At 40.7% G+C, this 24356-nt stretch overlaps 1 protein-coding gene across 3 annotated transcripts in view; it reads right to left on the bottom strand.

Moving 5' to 3' along the window:
- Positions 1–719: 719 nt before the first annotated feature.
- The window catches only part of TBX18 (T-box transcription factor 18), a 42180-nt gene continuing 18543 nt past the window's right edge, over positions 720–24356 (bottom strand). The window contains exon 8 of one of the 3 annotated variants that reach the window (XM_039382236.1): positions 720–948. In XM_039382236.1, coding sequence (XP_039238170.1) covers positions 755–948 — 194 coding nt within the window. In that variant the 3' untranslated portion in view covers positions 720–754. Of the gene's footprint in view, positions 949–14064; positions 14615–21913; positions 22681–24356 lie in introns of those variants that run through there. The other 2 variants (XM_027710185.2, XM_027710184.2) reach the window with 2 other exon arrangements.

Genomic DNA, 24356 nt, shown 5'->3' with positions numbered 1-24356 from the left:
AAGGAAACATTTGTGACCATCAAACTCCTTTCTGATTGTAAATGATTATTCAGCTAGTTATACAGGAATTTACCAGAAACACTTGGGGTTTTATTGGTTTGGGGAGCTGGGAAGCATTTTTACTTTTCCTAATTAAAAGTTCATTTGTCCACTGAAGTGTAAAAAAGCTAACACAGATCTCGAGTCACAAACACAAGAATCTAAGTGTAGTTTGGCTGAGCCACACCAGTGGTCCTGTCTCCAAGAATGTCAGTAGCAGATGTCTAGGGAAGGCAGCAAGAACAGGTCAGGTCTGCAGTAATATTTCCTCAAAATACAACCTGAGTCACCAGTTACTTGTAGTTTAGGGAGTATTCTAATCTGAAACGGCTTTTTTTTGTTTATTTGGATATCTTCAGTGGGGTTTTATTTATTTTCTTTTTTTGTCTAGGTTTTTCAACCCATGTTAACAACTAGCATCCAAATTATTCAGTCACAAGTTGTTCCACAGTTAACCATCGACTTATGGAAGAAATATCCCCTTTTTTTCTTTCATACTTGCCACCCATTAGTTCCATATAAGGTCTCATTGTTTTAACTGGCTTTGTGTTGGAAGAGACAGTGGGTATCTATTTGTCTTCTATAGGAGAAGCATGATTTTAGAGGGCAGTACCGTATCTCTTGTCAGTTGTCTCATGCTCTCCTCAGTCACTTCTTACAGAAGCTGTGCCCTACTTTTGACAACTCTCCTTCACTAGACCTTTTCCCAGCTCTGTTACATCCTTGTGAATGCAGAGGCCAGAACTGCATGCACTGCTCCAGACACCACCACCACAGGCTCTATGCTGGTATAATCATAAGTACTTTTTGTCCTCTGTTTCCTACCAGTTCCTAACTTCTGATTTATTTTCTTCACTGCTTCTGCGCATTGGGATGGTGTCTCCATGGAAGTGTGCAAGGATCTCATTTCTGAAAGACAGTGGAAACAGACCTTGAGGCCCATCACCGAATAGGTAAAACTAGAATTGCTTTTTCTTTTATGCATTATTTTACATTTACTGACATCAAATATCTTCTGTTTACTCGGTTACTTTATCTTGTCAGGTCCTTCTTCAACTGTGAAGAGGCCCTTGTCCTTACCACCCTAAATAACTTATTATCATCAGTGTACCTTGTCACCTCATTATTCACTCCTTTTTCCATATCACTTATGAACATGTTGAACAGCACAGGCCAGAACACAGATCCTGCAGGATTTCACTCTTGACTTCCCTCCACCTTTCGTTCCTAACCTTTTCTTTCCTATCTTTTAGTCAGATAGAGCATGTCAGAGTTTTGGTTCTCATCCCATGGCAGCTTAGTTTCCCTAGCAGGCATTGGTGAGGAAACCTTGCTGAAAGTTTTCTGGATTTTCAAGAAGGACAAAACAGCTGAACCTTCCTGATCTGCATGCTTCAAAGAACTAATATGAAAACTTGTATCTGTAACCACTGAATATGTTGAACAGAATCTGAGACATCTTTTTAAAACTGAGACCACTTTACACATCATTCTCCTTCCAGTGATCAGCTCTGCCATTTCTTCTGTGTCTACTTAGTTGACAGAAGACAGTGATACTTATTCAGCCTCAGCAATATCCTTTCTGCTAATCCAAACATCGTCACAAGCTTGACTGTTGTTTTAAGCTGTGATTTTCTAGAGTCTGATTTTGTGAAGGCAATTGATAGCACGATTGACCCAAGGCCAAGAAGTGTGTGTTTGGTTGTTTGAATGATACCTCCTGGCAATTTTTCTGCTTGTTATTTTGGACATAAACACACATCCTGCATAAAAATCCTCACTGAAGTCAGCTTTGAAAACACACATACCATGTTATGAACATGTACTAAGCTAAAATATTTTTGACATGTATATACACTCAGAACATTATTAAGAAATATTCAGCTTGATATTATTTGAGATGAGGAAAACACTGAGGTACGAATATCAGGAGTTCTAATCAAAATTCCATTGGGACTTCAATTTGGGATTGAAGCTATACTAAATATTTGCATCTGAAGCAAAATCCACAAATATTTGGATTTTCATCAGTTCTGCTTGGATGCAAAACTGACAGGCACTGCAGTTTTGGCAGTCAAAAATTGCTTTCCTAAATGTTATCTGTGTTTTCCACCCATTGGAAAAATTGCAGAAGACCCAGGGGGGCTTCTAGTTCATATAAAGCCAAGTGCCAAAGAAAAGAACTTCCTCAGGGGTTCCTTGTATCTCCTCAAGGGTAGTCTGTCACCTCCAAATCTATGCTTCATTTTCAGGAGGAATAATTCCTTATGGCAACTCTCTCTGATTCTGCCTTGGAGCAGGATGATTCCCAGCAGCCACAGATGCTGCAGTCTTACAACTTTGTTTAAACATCTGCTTGGATTAAGAAAATATTAGCACAATACTGGGCACAATGGTCTTTCCATAAAAGGATTTTAAAATGTCTCTGCTCACAAAGTATTGTTTTCCCCAACATGTAAGGGAGGGAACTGAGGGCAGGTGTAGAATTTCAATGAGTGTATGTATTTTTCAAAAATCCTTTGAGGAAAATGTCACAGCCTGTGTCATAGCTTCAGAGAGGCAAGAACCTAATTCCTGATGATGAATGTTTTGAATCCTTATTGTCTGACACATAGTGACTCATTCTCCCTTCTCAACCTAGAATCTCACATGTAAGATCTATCGGCAAAATCATCAACTTTTATGTTGTTTTATTAGCTCAAGATATCTTTTTTTATAACTATAAATTATTTAGTGAAGAATGCTAAGCAATTACCAGGGAAAAAAACCACCTGCTTTACCTTTTCCTGTTTTTCATCTTTCTAAGACCTACTTTGTTTATATCCACTTTATGTTTCTGGATACCTAGAAAATACACCCCGCTTACAAATAAAGATTAGAAATTAATTTCTTATTCAGAATTGATCCCTTCAGCAAATGATCATGTAAATGAACGCTGGTTGTGAGATTTGCTCATGTTAACTGTGTGCTGTGACTACTATTACAAGATATTTTTTCTCTTCATTGACACCTTGGGCCTGCTGGCTGACTAAAATAGGAAGCATTCCTGCTTCCTGCCTGAGAAGACAACTCCTGAAATTGTAGAACTGTTTCCAAGATGGTTATTCAGGAACTTGGAGCAACTCTGTGTGCATTAACACCCCTCCTTCTCTGAAAACCTTCTCATTGGCACGAATACACTCACATGGGAAAGGAGGGAGGACACAGAATGTAACCACACCAACATCTGTATCTAAAGAAATACTTCTGGCTAGCGCATGGATGAGTTATTTCACACCCACTTTGCCCCTGCAATGTCAGTAGAAGGATAAAGCAGTGATACTGTGTGGTGGAAGAAAACATGTGAAGAAGCAAACATATACACAGATCAAGGCAAATCCAAAGCTGTGGCACTAAATTTAGCAAAGTTTCATTCTTGCCAATATACAGACCTCGTTCCTTTTCTTTTTTTCTTTTTTTTTTTTTTTTGAGGAGCTACTGAGCAATGCAAAGTTTTTGTGTGGAAATTCAAACCTTACCTTATATTTTAACTATAAGACTATCTCTCCTGCTAAAAATAAGTTGACCCTGGGCTGAGCAAAGTATTGGACTGAGTTTTGTGTTAGTAATGAAATCTTATAGCTAGTAAAGTTTTAAGTTTCACTGTGAACCTTTCACTCTGTTCTAACTTCATAATTCTTTGAAAGTCTAATGCTAAAATATTTTTCCTTATCAGTTTATGTCTGTATATGTATGTGTAAATATGTACTCATATAAAATAACAAGATACATATGTAAACACTATATATATATATAATATGAAGGCAAGATTGTGTGGCTATTGGTATGAAATAGAAATGTCTACATTACTCATGACTGAAAAAACATGAATGCTTTTCTCAATGAGTGCAAGTACAATGTTTCAGCCAAGCCAAGTTGGTATAAGATTAAGAACATTATAATTAGGTATAAAAGTGGGAGCTGCAACTGGAAGTTTCACTTCAGTCTCAACTATGAGTCACAACTGCTGCACTGTGTTTATTTCAGCATAGATAAGTAAATATACAGGTCTAGTTTACTGTTAATGACTTACAAGGACTGAAATAACAACTACCCACTTAATGTTCACTACCATTATATTGATAACAACACAACTTTGTGTCAGTACAGCTCAATTTTATGCTAAAAAAAAAGGCAGGAAAGAGGGGGAGAGTCTGGCCCACATGTCATTCTTAGTTATACTAAATCTCTCTGAGGTCTTGGACAAAGGAAAGGGATTTTAACTTTGCTGAAATTACTGATCTTCTCTGCACTCTGGTCTGTAAAAAGTCACAGTGTAGCAGCTTTAGTCAAGGCCTGGTTTAAGAACAGAGACAGCTAAGTTCTGTTGCCAGTGTTGTTTTACAGTGCCAGAAAAATTAGGCCACAGCTGATGTTCAAAACATTAATGTTTTAGATTTCTGAACAGACAGTTGTGCACATCCAGCACCAAGAGCAAAATGTTCCTAAGTGTCACTTTGGGGAGAGAAATAGAAAGGGCTCATGTTCACCCCAGCAAAGTTTAGAGCTTGTTGCTCCAGGCACAGGTATAAATGTCACTCTGTCTAAGAGATAGCACCTTGCAAAGCACTGATAGAAAAGCACTTCCTTTTCCAAAGAAACCACAAGGTTGGAAGGAGCAAATCTTGGACAAATGACAAGCAGTTACTGTGTGCAAGGGCAGGGCTTGTATGTATGTATGTATGTATGTGTGTGTATATATATATATATACACAGAATAATTAACATAGTGATTTTAGATAAGGTTCATCCCACTGAAGTACAAACATCTTCCTACATCTGAGTTGGGCTTCTTACGTGCCCTTTGTAATTCCAGGAGAGCATATAGTCTTTGTAGAAAGTAATTGATCTGACCTGCTTTACATGTCTTCTTTAGGTGAAAAAGAGGAATGGAAACCCAGAAATTCCAAGTTTCTGCCATGGGCTATCAAGTTGCAACTTGACAACCAGTTCATGTATTGTAGCTATCTATAAAGAACATGAATAAAATGTGCGTACATGCACAGACCCCAGTCTTTGACAAATGGTGGCTGCTCAGTTCATGGTTCCCAGGCTGCCTCCTTAGTAGAGCTTCCATGGTAAAAAATGACAGGACCCTAGCATGGCATATTCATGCATGCATGATATAGTCACATTTCCCTCTATTTCAACGTTGTTCTATCCTCATTCCAGCCTTGCCCCTCCCCCTCCCCCAAATTCTGCCCCTGGAGGTATCCTAGAAGGTGCAGGAGATAACGACAGTGGTGAGCTGATCCTTAACCTTGCTTGTTCAGAGAATCACTTTTGTGTGTCATTTTGATCTCTAGTTTAGGCATCTTGTTAACTAAAAAGGGCAGAAGCAGGAGAAAAAGGTGGTTTCTGCTCAAGTATTTTACTTGAGAAAAATGTTCCCTTCTACCTCTAACAACTTCTTCTTTCATGCTTGCCTCTTCTATTTATTATTAGTTAAACATGGGATCCTGGATGAATGTTTTTGAATTTTAAATCTGAACTTTTGCAAGCACCATGATAGACAATCATATCCTTATGAAAAACACAGCATGGTTCTAATTAATTTTTTCAAACATCAGTATCTCAAAGCTTCAAAATATTTTTCATCACAATGTTAATCATCAAAATAAAAAAAAGAAATCTCTGTGTTCATTGGAGTCTTAATTGTTTACAAATATTGTAAATCATCAACAATTAGAAATCTGTTTTTTCTAAAAGTCCTTTGCATCCTTTTTTTTGGCACTTTTCATTTGTGGGGGAAGGTATATGGAAATAATGAACAGCATGTTAAAGAAAAATAAGCAACAAGGCTGGCAGTTTCCTGGGCAAGTTTCAGATCAATTGGATTTCAAGTGGCAAAGATTTTGAAACCATCCCAGATCATGGCTAACACAAGGGAGAGACAAAGCAGTATCTGCTGAGATGCATTCACTTTCTCAAGACCTAGATGCTTCACATTGCAAAAGACTGCAAAGTGCAGTGCTATGCAAAAAACTTTCCATTTTACCTTGTTGGGATAAGACAGCAGCACTGGCAGCTAATAATATACCACATCAAATATACTTTTTTAATATGAAACCCTTTTAACATAGCTTGGTCTTAACACCTGGTGCCTAGAAACAGCAAACCCGAGAACAACAAGATCTCAAGATCTTAAGAACATGTGGACAAAATCTGCTCATGTGCTGGCATTTTAATTATGTTTCCCCTGACCTTTTTCCCATGTTCTATAAAGCAGACCAACAATATCGGGGGGGAGGGGGGCTGAATCCACCTCAGTAGCACCACCTCAGCTAAAAAAGATGAGCACAGTGTTCAAAATATTATTAGCAAATAAAACCAAACCAAACCAAAAATATATTGGAAATTAACAAGGAAGTTGAAGCTGATACTTAAAATAATAGTGTAAAGAGCTGTCACACAGTTTCTCTTAATAACTTCAAGGACACCTTCTTCTGGCTTTTAAGCAGGGTCATAGGCAGTGTTACGTGCTTCTATGGAGTCAGACCATTTCTCTTCCCATCCTCCATGAGAAAGGCAAGCAGGGTGAAATGGATTACAGGGATTACAGATGCTTGTGATCGAACACACCAGTGAATTGGGGGAAGCAGCCTCCGAGGCGATGAATTCCAGCCCCCAAATTCAAACCTGAAAGCAGCCCAGATGGAATTATTCCATTTGGAGTCTGAATGGAAGAGACAAAGTTCGACATAGCCAGGACCCTGCAGAAGGCCAGGGCACCTCCCCAGGCACAAGCACTATGTGAGGAACCCTGCTAGTACATGCCAAGGAGGGGTTGGTGTCACTTTTCTAATGGGGAAATTGTACTGCATGCAAAATGATATCACATTGCAAATTCTCCAAGCAGCCAGCTGAAGTTGCCAAAGTGAAGATGCTGTTTCTTAGTGTTCAAGTGCTTAATTAGTCAAAGCTTAATCTTATCACTGATAGCACTGCTTTGTCCTGTTGGCAATATTTATTTTCAAAAACTAATTAAAACAAGCTGATAAGTCCACCTGGGACAAGTTTTTCTCTCTCAGTCCTCATTAACAGCTGAATGAGGTTACACAGATTGCATCTAGGAATATGAAAATTAATAACCAGAGAAACAGTACAGGGAAGGCTTATTTCCTCTGACAGTCATACTTGAGCTAGTCATGATGATGGGCGGAGCAGAGCATGAATTCACTGCCCTGAGGCTCCAAACAGCAAAAAAAGGAGAAGGTTCACTGTACCCCAGTGACTCAAGACACAGCTGTCCATAACACCTTGTGCAGAGCAGTAGACAAGAAGGGGAAGATGTCTGAGCAGTGCTGCGAGGTGGTTGGGCTACCTGTAGGCTCCTCGGGAATGATCTGAGCCTCTTGCACAAGGACAGACTATTGCAAACTATTGTAATGACAATTTTCTTCTTCCAGACAGGTATTACTGCAAAATACATGCCTTCTGTGCCCCCTACTTCATGTCAGCAGGAACAGAGCAGCACCTAGAGGCCTGATTCTCAAAGAAAGGAGTTACCTGCACTTATCACTCTGCTGCACCTCACTCGTAGCAAAAATCATAGAATCACAAAATATTCTGAGTTGGAAGGGATCCACAAGGATCATCAAGTCCAACTCCTGGCCCTGCATAGGACCATCCATGAGAGTCACACCCTGTGCCCAAAAGTATCATCCAAACATTTCTTGAACTCCGTCAGGCTTGGTGCTGTGACCACTTCCCTCAGGAGCCTGTTCCAGTACCCAACCACCCTCTGGGTGAAGAACTTTTTTCTAATATCCAACCTAAACCTCCCCTGACACAACTTCAGGCCATTCTCTCAGGTCCTGTCACCGGTCACCACAGAGAAGAGATCAGTGTCTGCCCCTCCTCTTCTCCTCATGAGGAAGTTGTAACTGAAATGAGGTCTCTCCTCAGTCTCCTCTTTTCCAGGCTGAACAGACCAAGTGACCTCAGCTGCTTGTCACACAGCTTCTCCTCAAGGCCCTTCACCATCTTTGTTACCCTCCTTTGGACACTCTCTAAGAGCTTAATATCTTATATTGTGGTGACCAAAACTTCACACAATATTCAAGGTGAGGCCACACCATCCACAGCTGCTCCAGTATTAACATAAAACTCATAAGCTTGAGCAGAGGAAGGAAGCTGAAGTGGCAGTGACTGTGACAGATGTTGCAAAATGTCAACTTATTCATAACAGAAAGTCAGGCAATCTTTTGAAACCTTTTTTTTTCCCTTCTCCCCCCCCCCCCCCCCCCCCCCCCCCCCCCCCCCACCCCCCCCCCCCCCCCCCCCCCCCCCCCCCGTTTTTTTAATGTGCAGACTTCAAAGCAATGAATTGTGGCATCTGTAACAGCTACCAAACCGTGCCAGTTGAAGCCAGTAGAGCACAATCCACAGTGATAGAATGCAAGTCATGCAATTATTTGAGTTTGCAGTCCTGGTTTTTGAAAAAAACATATGGTCTGCAGCAAGGAAGCCAGGATATTTTAAAAGAGCTCCTACAGGGTTTCAAACTTTGATTTTACAGAGGTGTGGGAAAAGAAGCAGACTCCATTCAGGCTCTGATATTTAAATACATGTGTTGTCGTTTTGCTTATTGAAGAGAGCTGTGCTGCGCTTTTACGTATGCAGGGTGTATTCTGAGTTTCTAAGAAGCAGGCAGCAACATATAGGTATTTCACATGTTTCTTCCTTTTTGTTAACATTTAGGGAAACAGTATTGTACCCTTAGTGAATACTGAGTGGCCTGAACAGCTTTAAAAAAGTCTAACGTATCAATGTGAAAAAAATCCTGTTAACTGTCACAATGAAAGTGTCCATCTAAGTATTCTTAGTCACTGACTATTTTATACTGAAATACTGTTGTCAATGCAAAATGAGGATCTGTGAGGTCCCCTCAGGACCTATAGGCATAAATCCTGATGACAAAATAGTGTGAAACACTCTGGTTGAAACATCTCCCTGGTAGGTCAAAATGAGTATCTGTGATGTGTCCTTATCTGTTCACTCCACGCTGAGGGCTGCCAGAGCTGAAAGGCAAGCCTAGCCAAGTTGAGCTATCATGAGCTCCAGTTTCCATTTATATTGTAAATATCCCTTCAGTCTCCTCATTCTCTCTTGACCATGAAGGTGTCTTAGTCTAACTTCCACCTTTTTAAAAGATGCAAATATCCAAATCAGGCTTCTGTGTCAGTGGCTGTCTCTAGGACACTGTCTTTCTCAGGTTTCTCAGGTAGCTATATTTGCTTTAATGCAAAGAAATCTAGTAGCTGCTCTTTGGCTTTATCTTATGGCTTGCTACCTACAACCCTTCAAAAGCCCCTATCACTCCTGGATGTTGAAAAGCTAATCCTGGACATAAAGCAAGCCTTACGTAAAATATAAAAAAATCAGCACTAGACACAACCACAACCATGGTATGGGATGTTTCTGTTTATTAGATGAATTATAACTCTCTTTCCAATGTCACTTTTTTATTGTCCACCTTTTAAATATATTTTAGGTATATATTGCCCAAGGCTAAGCTCCCAGGAAATGTGGGACACCTTCCTTAGCTTTCAACATCAGGAAGTATCCTTGTCACATCTGGTTTAAACCTACACCTGACACAAATCAGAGCTCTGACTAGTAACTCCTGCAACAGGTCCAGATTATTTGGCTGTGCTGCAGCTGCAGCAAAGCCCTATGACCTCAAATACAACAAAAGATATTAAACCTATTCTGAAAAGTTGACTGGGTTAGCTTCAGAGTGTGAGATCATGAAAAGTACATACTTTTCATGAACAGAAAAGAAAAACCAGTCAGCTCAGAAAACTGGATTTGTTCTCATCAGCAACCAGGTGCTGCTGCTTTATGGGACTACCCAACCTCTTTACCCCAAGGTTGTGCAGGCTTTCACCAAGCCTCTCTACTTGCTACTCTCCATCGCCTCAGTCAGTATCTTCCTACACATACCATACTGGTCACTGAACTCTCTCTGGTTTGGCAGAAGTAATCTTTGAAGCTTCAGCAATCTTCTACTCCATGCCCATGGTCTGAGTAACTCAGAAAAAGAGTCATGCAGGAGCAGAAACCCACCAGAGCAGTTTTCTTTTGAGAGGCTGAGGGCCCAGCCAATGTGCTTTCTACTGTATCCTTGCTCAGAGGCGCTGATGCATTGAGAGAAATGAGACTATTTCTTCTGGTCTCCCTGAAAGCTTTTCACAAGGGAAGGTTGAAGGAGTTAAATACATATGGCTTGCCTACAGGATCACCAAGTAAGGCTGTAATAATGCTTTCTAATGTCTGAAGTACATAAAAATCTATGCAAGAGTGGCATTATTTAGGGTCATAGAGAATGTGTAACTATCAAGAATGGGATGGCAACTACTGAAGCACACAGTGCAGGAGTGTTTCCTGACAGGAAGATCTACATTTTATGAAATCATCCCTAAAAGAAAGTTAGCAGCAGCCAGGTCTCAATTAACCGTAAAGCAGAAAAAGTATGTTATTACTGACAAAGAAATGAGTTCTATCTGATTTTGCTTAGGTCTCTAGGAGCTTCTAGTGTTCTCACAGGATTTGTACAGAACTTCCATGTATTTGCAAATAGGAATTCATATTCAATCGCTTGTTTTTAAATTGTGCCCCCATTCTAACAATGTCTTTTCTGTTTCTGAACAATCAAAGTTCTGTGTAAGAAGCCCTCTTGCCTAAAGAAGTGTATTTGGGTGCAGTTGATAAATCTCATGCTCTACAAAATGCTGCAGAGAAGGAATGGAGAACCACTCAGAAGTGGTTAAGCTAAGTTCCAAACCATTTTGACAACTGCTTGGATCCTTGAATCTGGTCTTAAGGCTCTATGCCTACTTATAGAATCATAGAAGCATAGAATCATAGAATCAGGCAGGTTGGAAAAGACCTCTTGAGATCATCAAGTCCAACCCTTGATCCACTACCACCATGATTACTAGACCATGGCACTAAGTGCCACATCCAGTCTCATCTTAAAAACCTCCAGGGACAGAAAATCCACCACTTCCCTGGGCAGCCCATTCCAATGCCTGATTACCCTCTCTGTAAAGAATTTCTTCCTAATATCCAACCTAAACCTCCCCTGGCAGAGCTTAAGACCATGCCCTTTTGTCTTACTGATAGTTGCCTGGGAGAAGAGACCAACCCCCACCTGGCTACAACCTCCTTTCAGGGAGTTGTAGAGAGTGATGAGGTCTCCCCTGAGCCTCCTCTTTCGCAGGTTAAACAACCCCAGCTCCCTCAGCCTCTCCTCATAGGACTTATGCTCCAGTCCCTTCACCAGCCTTGTCGCTCTTCTCTGGACCTGCTCCTGCACCTCAATATCCTTCCTGAACTGAGGGGCCCAGAACTGGACACAGTACTCCAGGTGTGGCTTCACCAGCGCTGAGTACAGGGGAAGAATCACTTCCCTGGACCTGCTGGCCACACTGTTCCTGATACAGGCCAGGATGCCATTGGCCTTCTCGGCCACCTGGGCACACTGCTGGCTCATGTTCAGCTTCCTGTCAATCCAAACTCCCAGGTCCTTTTCTGCCTGGCTATTCTCCAGCCACTCTGTGCCCAGCCTGTAGCACTGCATGGGGTTGTTGTGGCCAAAGTGCAGGACCCGGCACTTGGCCTTGTTGAACCTCATCCTGTTGGAATCAGCCCAACTCTCCAGTCTGTCTGGGTCCCTCTGCAGAGCCCTCCTGCCTTCCAGCTGATCGACACTCCCCCCCAAGTTAGTGTCATCTGCAAATTTGCTAATGGTGGACTCAATCCTCTCATGTAAATCATCAATAAAGATATTAAACAGGACTGGGCCCAACACTGATCCCTGGGGGACACCACTAGTGACCGGCCACCAACTGGATTGCAGCACCGTTCACCACCACTCTCTGGGCCCAGCCCTCCAGCCAGTTCCTAAGCCAGCACAGAGTGCCGCCATCCAAGCTGTGGGGGCACAGGAGAATGCTACGGGAGACGGTGTCAAAGAATAGACACTGAAGCTTTCCCTTTTGCAGCCTGGGAAAAAACCTGCAAAAGGATCAATTTATATTTGATTTGGTTTTATCCATCTTACAGTGAACCTTCTTCACCAATCATTAAGTGCTTAGGAGAGATTTTTGTCTCCCAAGAGAATGAAGCCACTCAGATGAGGTAGTTCAATGCGTCGTTTTTGCATTGCATACATGCAATGTATGTAGCATACGGATAGTTTTGTACAACAGAAGTAAGCCATTTGCTCATGTGTATAGACAACCTACATGTAGCAGATCTTGTGCTTATGCAAACTCTCAAGTAGCAAAACCCCAACAACTATAGCAACAAAAACTAACTAAAACACAGTCCTTTCAGAGGCAAATTTGGTTTGCAGAAGCACATATGTAGGAGTAGAAATCAACCCCTCATGGCTCCTTTCAACTTCCTTTGAAGTCAGTAGCAAAATTCTCATTGAGTTCAATAAGAACAAGAGGCAGTCCTTGATCTAGTAAAGAGTCCTTATGAGGTTTTATTAGCTCTTTATACAAAACTTTATTCTAGTTGTATATAAAATACATTTTGACTCCATATCCACCCACAAGACTTTGTGGCTGGTTGAGAATAATGTGACACCTCCACTCTGCCCAGGCTGCGACTGTCACTCAAAGCCCTGGATGTGCAGATGTCAGAAGGATTCCAGTTTACCTAAACAAGTTTTGCTTTTCAGAGAAGAGCCACTAAAGACAGGATGACAGCTCAAGTAGCTTGTGCCCAGCTATTTAGGAGCAGGTAAGGTCAAGGCCATTTCTGGCCACTGATCCAGCCTTCCTCATGACAGCGGACACATGACAAATGTCCCTGCTAATTCTGCTCAGTCTTGTGGTAGTCTTGGACACAGCTCATCACAGGGGATTAATACCAAGACTGGAGAACCTGGCAGGAGCAGATGGAACTGCTTTAGTGCAGTTCTGTTTCATTCCTTTCTGATGAAGTCCAGAGAGTGGTGATGGGCAGCTATTCCCTCTGTTTGAGGGTGCTCAGCTGTGAATTCTCTAAGGGATCACTCATGTTGCTTCAGCTGTCCTACATTTATATGAACTCTCTGGAAATTTGTCAGAAAATTTGGGAAAATTATTATATTTGGTACTTTGTCTGCTCTCCAACTGACTCAGAAACCATGGTGACTGGGCTTAACCAGTACTGACAGGAGTAATGTTTCAGCCAAAAGCCAGCTGGCTGAAAGTCTACTCAGAAAATATGGAAAAGATGGTGATTGGCAAATATAAACACTGTTGGGCCTGGCAGCCACAGCAGCCTCAAGACAGTGACTTATACCTCTGTTATCTCTGTTTTGTGGCACCCAGGTTAGGAGATCAAAATGGGGCAACCAGGAGAAAGTCATGGAATTCCAGGTAGCTCCATATAACTACTGCTCAGAGGCTGGGTAGTCTGCTCTAGAGGAAGGAATCCTCTTCTGCACAAATCCTGGCATCATGAAGGTGCAATACACAAGGAAGTCAACTCAGTCAAGACTATGCAGCCCTGCACCTCAGCCCTAGAAAAAACACTGCTCAGACTGATCCACAGTTCATATTTTCGCCTTGAAAACATGAGTATTACCTGCCCATGGGAATTTCACTACAAAGTGTGCAGCAGGATAACGACCAGCAAGAAATGGCTGGTTTATGACTGATTCAGCTACAAAATGATGGATGTTCTGTTGTTTAAAATACTTATATGAAAATAAATTTTCTTCAATTTTCAAAAGCTTCCACATTAACTTGTACACAAATACAAAAAAACTACTTCAGGAAGACAAACACTATCACGTTAGGCATTGGAGTCCTTTGACCATCTGGAACAAAGGCAAACGTTTTGTGGAAAAGTACACATTAGTAGGCTGAATTCATTAAATGCTAGTAATTTTAGCTCAAGTTAAAGCATCTGAGCCCTTAATGGGTTCAAGGGCACAGTATTAATCAACAAAGAAAGTTTCTAATAAAATTTGGCCTTGGGAAATTCTCTTATATATTCTTTCTGGGTGATGTTATTGTTTTGGGGGAGCTTATCTACTATCTTGCTGGGAACAACTATCCACTTTAATAAAGTGCCTAAAATAATGTAATAAACACACAGCTTATATCAATAGCATCATATTTCCCCACACAGTATTTGTGTGTGGTTTAATTAGATGGAAGGATTACAGGAAAAGTTTGTGTCATAATGATTCTTTAAAGCGAAACCATAGATCAGAGTTCATAGCTGCCAAATATACAACTTTCAAAACAAGCTCAAGTGCTGCTATTAATCATGGCTGCCGAGGGATTTGATGACAAAGATTAAACTGCTGTAAAGGATACTGCTGTGCATCAGATTCTTGCAACTGTCATCATATAGTCTGCCAACTATTAACAGGTCAGAAGAGTTGTCCAGCATTTACCGTGGGTGGCTCCATCACTGCAGTTGGTGAGGCTGTCTATGCCACGGTGACAACCAGTGACACCCTCCCAGACAGACATTTGTGGGTTGTTATTTTTTGCAGTGTGGCTGAAGTCTTAAGGTCTTCCTGTAGAGCAAAACAAGAGAGGGAAACTGCAGGACCTCAGGCTCAAAGCACTGTATCCTCATAGGAACATCGCTTGTGTGGAATATTTTCTTATTTTCCACATGAAACACCTTCTCCTTGCTTACTGCATGTGAAGAGTGCCCACCTGTGGAGCTGGGGTGTTGTAAATTCACTCCTAGTTTTGCTGTGTATAGATAAGCCCTTAGAGAGTACCTCAAGGAGCAGCTTTCATCCCATTTGCAATTACGCCAACCCTCTCTCCTTCCACACTGGATCATGTAATATCCCTGTGGGAAGCTACAGCATTTGCTTACACAGAAACATAATATGAAGGAAGTATGTAAAGCATACTTTACAGGGTGGGAGCCAACAACCTGTGACCCATGAGCCAGTGTTCCATGGTGGGTCATCGATAGCCATTAGATGGCATGTAGAGAGTTGTTAACCTACAGACCTATAATATGCTGCTGTCGCTGCTCATATGTAGCAATGTGCTTGAGAAGTGGCCTTTCTGAACCTCAGCTTTGTGGAGTCTGAAACTGGTATCAGAGTTTTGCACCGAGCTGTTGGTGTAACAGATGTGAATGACAGTCTGATGCAACAAGCAACTGAAGATTCAAATCCAAAACCACAGATTTGACTACAGTCTTCAAAGTTTAGGGGAGTTACAGATCTGATTCCAGACTTCACAGCTGCAGTCAGCTATAAAAGACACTTATCTATATATTGGGTTTAATCCAAACTACATTTGAATATCTGTCATCTCTGGGAATGTTTGGAGACACATCTGGATGGAAATTTTTAAGCATCATCTCATCTTTGCTAGCAGTATCTTTCAAAAAAAAAAAAAAAGAGAAAAGGAACAGAATGTTAAGACTTAAAATCAATGGCATTCAATCTCAGATTATTTTAAGTAGTTCAGCCTTTACCTTACCAAACACCTTCATTCTACCCAACACTTCATAATTGAAAGGTATCACAGATCATTACACTCCTTAATGTAACAGTTCTGTCCTCTACTGAATGCAAGGATGTGACATCATACAGATCATTTTTAGACATTCACAATGGTATACTTTGATGTCTAAAGGATCCTTTCTCATAGACCAGTCTTCACTTGCCTCCTCTTGATTTAAATTTCATTTTCCAAGGCTTCTCTCTCTCCACAAAAAAAATTCCTATGTGACTGAAACATTCAGTATTACAACCGCCAGATGCTTGGTCCCCTTCTCCCTCCACCACCAAAATGTGGGTTATTGAGTTGTAGCAAAGTGAAAGAAATGCCTGCTTAGATTAACTGTTTTTATATTCATTGTAAGATGCTTTTTAGTTACCACCAGAGTATAACTGGAGTGCATGGGCTTGGCATGTAATGAGTTCTCCCTGAGAATTGGTCTCTTAACATAGCTTTGAGATCTGCCTAACACTTGTGAAGCTACACTTTGGTGTAGGATTTACTAGAACAACATAAACGGCATTCGCTTGCACGTCTTTGTGTGACACTGACAACGTCCTGCCTGAGTATGGGGCAGGTAATCTGTAGTGCACGCTGTCAGCAAGGCATTTATCATACACCAACAGCAATGACATATCAAAGGGTCTTTGCAGATGTCTCTGGAAGCATTAGTGCCCCTATTGCACTTCAAAGAACACAAAGACTATCCAGGAACATTTCCTGAATTGGCATCCATTTTTCTGGTTTTCTGGTTTCTGCCATCTTACATTTAAATATGGCATCTGGTTTTCTTCTTACCGAGAACCATATACTGAGTACAGTAACCAGGAAAGGGTGGGGAGGTGTTTTCCTTTGGGTTAGTGAAAAATATTGCCTGAGGAATGGAAACACTGCTTTGATTGTGATACAGCCTCTATTTTTATTACTTTTCTCTTTAAAATACAATAAAAACATTGTGGGAAATATATAGTCAATTATCTCCAGTGGAAAGGAATATACTGGGGATGGAGCACCAAATTCCACCCTTGTCTTGTCTTTCATTTTGAGACAGACTATGGCTCAAAAACTGCAGAAGCACAAAGTTAAAAACAAACTATGAGCATGTGAAATGCAAGAAGCTAGTCATCCATCTGCAAAGCACCATAAAGGGACAGAAAAATGCACAAAAGAGTTATGACTACAACTGCTGCATGGGTAAAGCACTCTGGAACAGAAAGAGGGATGGCTTAGAGTCTGAAAATGTGGTATCCATAAAGCTCAAGTCGGGGGCACCATTACCACTGGCCACAGTTGAGTCCAGGTTTCCTTCAATGTGCTCTAAATTTATTCTTGGCTCTATATTATAGCATCCAAATAAAATCCAGTGGTGTGCAAATGAACATAAGCGTGCAGCATAGTCAAAGTGGCTGCAGTACTGACAAAGGCCAAGTCTGTGCTGGGCCTACACTTAACATTCACTGCCATAGACCAGCTTTTGGGTAGTACAAGTATTTTCGCATCATGCTTTATCCTTCCTGACCAGTCTTTGACGTCAGGTCTTATTTTAGGCTTTAGCCCCCTAACATAGGTAATTACCCTTGTGAGAGGTGCACTGAATTATGTTTGGATAGAACTATACGTTGTGGGTGCCATCACAGCACCTGTGACATTCCAAAAGTGTACGGTGGGACTGCAGGGTCTATTTGGGCTATCTGCACTTCTCCTGCCATTCCCCGCTGCAAACCTGGAGCACTGGTGCTTGTCTTGAAACCTGGTTGTTACTGCAAACATTTAGAAAGGCCACAATGGAAAAATGTGGAAATTCATCCAGCTCATGGAGGTTTAATGCTCATTCTGATGGAGTGGAACATGTTGGATATTAACTATTTAGGGTAATAAACCTCTGAAGGTGACAGATAAAATTCAGGAAAGTGTTTCTATTTGCCCACAGTAGTTTTAGTCTTCCTGATAGCAGTGCTGATCTGATTTACTGAGGCTTCTTAAAAACATTTACTTTATGGAGTTCAAATTCTAAAATTTGCTGGAACTGCTCTGTCTGGGCATTGGGCACCAAACTATCTGAGATAGTTTTATGGCCAATTCAACATTACTTTGCAAGAATAAGTGGTGACTGCATAGGACTTATGCTTTTTTGGGTAACAAACACCTTTTCAGAGCTTGAAGATAACAACACTGACTAAAAGCAAAGTTTAATTCTCTAGAAGTGTTATTTTCTAATGAAGCAAGGCATCACCTCTTAAAAGTGTGTGTCATCTTGGCATGCCAGTGTTTTGAATTAACTGGGTAGCTGAGGAATATGGTGGAACACAAGGCAGAACAAGAACTCTCCTGTATTTTTGCATATATTAAATTGACATATCAACAACTTTGTGTTAAGTACAAGGTGAAACATTGAATCTGAGGTTCACATTAATGAAGAGCTCAACTGACAAGTTAATATATTTTGTCACCTGAAGTGCAAAGTCAGCTCACAAAAACCATTAACTCATTAGGTAATTAGATAAACTGCAAACTTTTTAAACATACCTAGGTACAGATTGACTAGGTATATTATCTTTACAGGTAAAATATATCCATAGAATCTGTGAGCTACTTCTGATGATGATTTATATTTCTTCTGCTGAACTGCTCACAGTACTGGCTTACTACTATTAAAGACAACAATATCCATGATTTTCAGCTTTCTCCTGATGCCTACTGCTGCAGCAGAAATGAGCCCTCTCAGAATCTGACTGTGCTATTCAAAAAAAAAAAAAAAAGGCTCTTCTCTTATTAAAAACAGAAGCTTTCATTCTCTCTGGAGGTCTGATATTTATGATCAAGCATTTCATGCCTACTTCTCTTGCCCTAATTCTGGTCGTTTGCAACAATGCTGGTGTTAAGTGACTATGAAACCAGAGTCTCTGAAGTAATCAGATTTTCAGGCCCTCTGCCCTATGTCACAGAGAATCATTTATTGCAGTACAATAGGAAATAAGGCCACTACGCATAACAGTATTTCTTGACGAAGAAATGTTGCTCACTGCTGAGTAACAGTACAGTCAGATGATTATAGGTTGCAAATTGTCAAATCAATCGATTTCTGCATTTAGAACTAGCAGAACAGAGAGCAAATGACCAAAGAAACAGCAGAGAGAGAAAACAGGCAGAGTACCAAGCTTCTGCTCAAGTCGCATGGAAGTGCCAACTTCCCAGATCCAGTTGATAGGGAGCAGCTGAATTGGTCCTAGCAGATGGGATGCCATGGGGTACAAGGAAGCAACCAAGTTCCATCACTGGCTAAAGAGCCCGGCAAGCAGCTCAGTCCCATTTTCTCATGTAAAACCCTCAGAGCTCTGCTATCAGCCTCAGTATCTCCTTGTACACAACATCTGTTGGAATCTTTGCGTACAAATAATAGAGAGATTCAATGGCAGATGGTTAAACTGAACCATGTAAGAATTGTGGACTAGCTGCAGCTTGTTGTATTAAGTCTCTGAAACCCAGAGCTTACCTCAGTCACTTCCTTTGTTCTTGCAGAAGTTGTAGAGAAAAAAAAGGCCCAAGCCTCTCAGTTTTCCAAATGTAGTAAAAAGTGTTTGAATACACACTTTAATATATTTTCTGTGGCATTTTTGTAAAATACAGATATATAATTATAGATATAATGCATATATAGCATTTACTGTATTGATAAAAAGCTAGTCTTTTCACAATGACACACCAGTATTTACAATATGATTCAAATTTTAAGGAACAAATGAAACAATATTGTGTGGTTATATGATAAAAGTAATTTGAGGAAAAATAAGAGACCAGTTCTAAAAAATTCCCAGATGATAAAGTCATGTCAGGAGCACCTCCATGAACATCCATGCACAACCCTTTTTTTCTCCTCGTAAGAACATGCATGATTTAGCTTTTCCACATTTCTACCTTGTCAAAGCCCTTAAGATAACATGGGTAATTACCCTTTTTCAAGTACAGATTAATTGTACCATCTTTGCCATTTAAAGATTTGTCCAACTACAAAATTTCAAAGTTTTGGCTGGAGCAAGAATTACTATACACAAGTTACTTGTTAATTTAAACCAATAAAGCTATGACAATTTACATAACAGAAAACTTGCCCATCTTGTACACATCTTAGAACCATTTCAAAAATCATTAGTGTGAGTTTGAATAGCATTTTCAGCATTGCAGGTCTTTTCTTTAAGATCTGCCTCAAGGACACTGCAATGCCAAAACCAGCATCAGACCTGAAGTACACAAATGCTCTTTCTTATCCTTGTATATGAACACTTCCTAGCCATTCATCTGTAACGTACTGTCCACAGCACAGAAGATGTAAAGATGATCTTCATCTTCAATATACTGTCACCCTTTTCTACGAGGCATGAAGTGCTATTATCACATTTTACAGAAGAAAAAAAGTCTGATATAGAGAGACTGAGTGAACTGCTCAAGGTCACTTAGGAAGTTTGAAACAGCAAAGAAGCAAACCCACATCTCCTCAATTGCATCCTCTTGTCTTTCTAACTTTGAATGAGAACTTTATATGTATCTTCTTTAACAGAAACAAATACGCAAGCAATAAAAATAAAGCATTCTGCAGGCACAGGCTTCAAGATAGTTGTGGTTTCTCTTCTATTCCCACATAATAAGAGGAGATAGCAAGAGGGCTGTTTCTGCCTGCATTATCTCCATCCCACTAATGAAATGCAAGCTGAAATGAGTCCTTCTTGAAGTGGGAGTGGTTAAGTGCACTATTTGCTAGAAAAGACATAGGAACACTTGAGAAACATGAAAATCCACTTTCACAAAAAAAATCCAGCGTAAAACTTGAAAGGCCTTAATCTTCTTCAATGCTTACTGGGGAAACATTTTCATCTATATTTGTACCCACCTTATAACGCCTTTGTATCACCTGCACAATATAAATGAGGCTTAGCATACCGTTGAAGATGACCTGTCCTCTCAAGCATTAAAATTAGTTCTACAATCTCTGTGGTTAAACTCTGACAGAAGGGCAGCTGAGAGGCAGCTTTTGCAGAAGGACTGATACACACCTGTGCTGTGCAGGTGCAGATGAGGGCAGAAATTTCACCATGACAAGTGTTTCCCTGTGTCCTTGTCACTCTGGAGAAGTGTGGTCAGGAGCAGATTGTGATCTATGTTCTTACAAGTGCCATTTAAAAACCAGAGGTGGGAATGAAGGAAGCCTCTCCAATTCCAGGACAAACGCTGACAGAAATAAAGCAACAGGAAGTCAGCTATGACAATGTTCTGCTTCCAGAAACACTTGTGGGCAAACTGGGTCATCTGCCTAACTGATACAGGTGATGTATTTTTCAGATACTGAGATACTTTTGCCCTTACTAAAAACAAACAAACAAACAAACAAACCCCAAAAAACACCAAACCAAATCCAAAACACAACAAATACACAAACAAAACAGGTAAAACCAATAATGGAATTTCTCATTCTGCTCACTTCTTTTTTCTAAATCGAACCTGCATTTTCCTTTAAAAAAAGTAAAAATACAGAAACAAAGATACTTTAGAATATCCTACTGTCCAGTAAATGTCTTATAGGCAATATTTATGGAGGAAAAAATGCATCAAGCCCTTCCTTTGACAAAAACTAAGCAACCTGAACTTCATTCCGTACTAAGGAATGCTGCTTCTAGTGCTGTTGGTTTAAATTATTTCTATCACCACAATTTGAATACACATTCTTAGTCTTCAAATATCTAACCATAAATCTAGACTAATGCTGAAAAAAAAAAATCCTAGTGAGAATGCTGTGCTGTTGATAAACTAAAAACAATGTATCATGAGAAGGCAAACTAATCTTTCGATTTACTTTGTAAATAATCCATTAGCTAAACTTCTATTTTAGGCTAGATGCTTCATGCTCAACACTTACAAGTCCAAATATCCTTTGTATCCCTTATAACAGAGAAGAAACTTGTAAAATGCCTTTGGTGCATCAGCTTATCATTGTATGAATGTTTTAAAGAAACTCACTAGTGCTATAGGAAATGGGCAAGTGGGCTTGTTTGTGTTGTTTAATACTCCAAGTGTCATTTCGTTCTTTAAAGGCGCTGGAACAGAGGAGGGGGAAAGGGGAGGAAGTCTTGCTTAATTTGTTGCATATGTCCCAATGTGTTATACAACTAAGTGTATTATACCAGAAAACTAAAGCAGTCTGCAACAGAGCAAATTCTGTGTAACTCAAAATAGGAAAATAATCTGGCCACAAGCAAGTCAAAATTTCACTAAAACTTCCTCTCATATTATATATATATACACGCACTTTACAAGCTACATCGAGTGTCCCTTCATATTCCAAAAGAAATACATTGTAGACACCAAACATACTGTACTTTTACTTAAAGGCTTCATCAAACCATATGTGCAGACACTTGAGAAGACGAGAGTGTCAAGCTTCCTAGGGTCCTAGAGTCAAAGAAATTTTGCTGCCCCCCACTGCTAAGTAAGTGCACTCCTTCCACAGGGGGCAACATCTGCCGATCCGTCATGGTTCCACTTGGCGAGGACCCCAAGAAACTTCCTTGGGAAGAAACGATTTTCTCAGGACTGGCAGCCAGTTTAGGAGATGTGGAAAAGTTATATCCATAGAGCGCACAGGGACTGTGCAGTCTAAACGTGTTGTAGGAGCCTTGGTGGGTTTGATTAGTGGTAAAGGCATTGCTGGATGGGGATGGCATGATGTACTGGAGCTGTGGAGACATCCCTGAAATCTGCATAGATAAGCCAGTCTGTGGGCAGCTGAATGCATCCCCATCATTGCCACTCATAGACATATTCACAGTTGTGCTACTCGACACACCGACATAGGAGGGAGTCCTCGGGGGTGCAAACGTCTCACTGGTTTGGTTTGTGAGCCTGTTGTAGGTTTCAGCCAAGGAAGTGCTGTATCTGTTCAGGGTCAAGCCTGAGCGGGCACAAGCTGTGTAGTCAGCTGGAGCAAGGGTACACAGCTGGCTAGTGTTGGGATTGAGGTGGAAGGCTGGAGATGAGCAAGGGGAACCCGGTAAAAGGTGAGGGTGGGTAGATGGCACTCCACTGCCAGATCCCTGGAGTAAAGTAGAGGAACCTGCATTTCCTGGAAGAGAATGTTACAGCGTAAGAAGCGCGTTGGGGAAGTTCACTTCCTAGGTGACAGAACAAGACCTTTGGCTTTTATAATAACCCTTGACATGAAACACAACTCAAACTAATTAAAAAAAATCTTTTACATATATGTGCAGGAGGGTGTGTGAGTAAACCACATGCATATTTCTAAACAAACAACTTGACCAAGAAAGAGAACTGAAGTTACATTTTTACAACTGTCACTCAATATTTAGAGCTCCTGCCCAAAAGATTAACTGCTCCTTATATGACACTGGAAGGAAATTGCACGGCAGTTAAGATGTAGCCAAGTGAGTACCACATCACAGGAAGCCTTCTTCAAAATGATGATTTTTGATGTGTCTGTGTTCTCACTACAGTCTGGAGTGTGTTTCAAGCACTCTGTGCCTGACTGTCACTATCAGAGCACCAGCTGAGGAACCAGCTGCTTAGCTCAGATGATAGAGGCTCCCATAGTTAACAGCTTCAGGAAAGCTACTAACTTCAGAACAAAAAAATTCCAACTTCAAACCAAAAAAATCTGAGAACGAAACTTCAGAACAACTTCCGAAAGAGTGTAGGCTGAATACTGCACACAGCTGCTTCACTTCTTGAACAGGCAGGACTGCAGCAAACTGTTTGCAAATTGTCTATTTACTGATATAAGAACTTTTTATATTACAAATACCAGTGCTGAATGTTCCTGAAAACACACTGCTACAGGTGAAACCTTTTCTCAGGACTGAAAGTTTCCCAGCTGCAAGAAACACTTCCTTTCTTAAAGAGATTGTATCTCCGTGAAAACTGACTGTAGAAAAATTAATTTGAGCCTTTCACAGTCTCCCAGGCAGAAGACTCTTAACATGGCAGACTCTCCCATTTGTGAATCATGTTAACAATCAAAAGGCTGGATGCTGCAAAGAGATATATGTTGTCAATATGTTGACAGGTTATCATGATAGGTGAGCTAGTAAAAAGAAACATACGTTATTAGTGAACAACGCCTGCTGCTTTTTGCTCTGTTAACAGGACACCACAAGATCAAAGCATCATTAGACACTGCCACATTCCATAAATCCTAGTATAAGACATATTTTTTCTTCCAATCTATGCCAATGCCTCTGCTACCTGATGACAGGTACTTTCAGCATTAATAAGCCAGGCAAATTTCTAATGGGGTCTTTCAGAAAGTCTCTAAACCACCCTAACGTCTAAGGTATAGATGACTAAAGACTTTGCAAGGATCCCAGTTTCTATCCTCAGAATATCAACAGTAACTTCAACAAGCTCCTTAACCCCAGGCAACAGCAGAACAGGAAGCGAGAAGTTCATGGCAGCAGTTCCCCTGCTCTCAAACAATGCTCCTACATACAAACAGGGCAATAAAGCTGGTCTGTCTCCTAAATGGATTAACTGCATAGTGAGCTGCCTTTCAGTCTTACAGTCTGACAAGGCATTTCAGGTTTGATGCTAACTTCTCGTTACAGGCCTTTTTTATGAGAGCGTCCCTCACCCCTGTGCTCCACTCAAAACTCTGCCAACACTCAGCCAATGTATCTGTGACTTGGCCCAAAACCTCCTTTTGAGTTGCCCACATCAAACACTGATGCTCAGGATTTCTCAAAGGAATGAGTTAAGAAGCTGATAAAAGTTATTTCTCTGACTTTC

Source organism: Pipra filicauda, unplaced genomic scaffold, assembly GCF_003945595.2.
Source record: "Pipra filicauda isolate LSUMZ 115617 unplaced genomic scaffold, ASM394559v2 scaffold261_size1826302_pilon, whole genome shotgun sequence".
In the NCBI taxonomy this organism is placed as follows: Eukaryota; Metazoa; Chordata; class Aves; order Passeriformes; family Pipridae; genus Pipra; species Pipra filicauda.
Note: the sequence above shows the minus strand (reverse complement) of the source record. Positions and strands in the feature narration are given on the sequence as shown.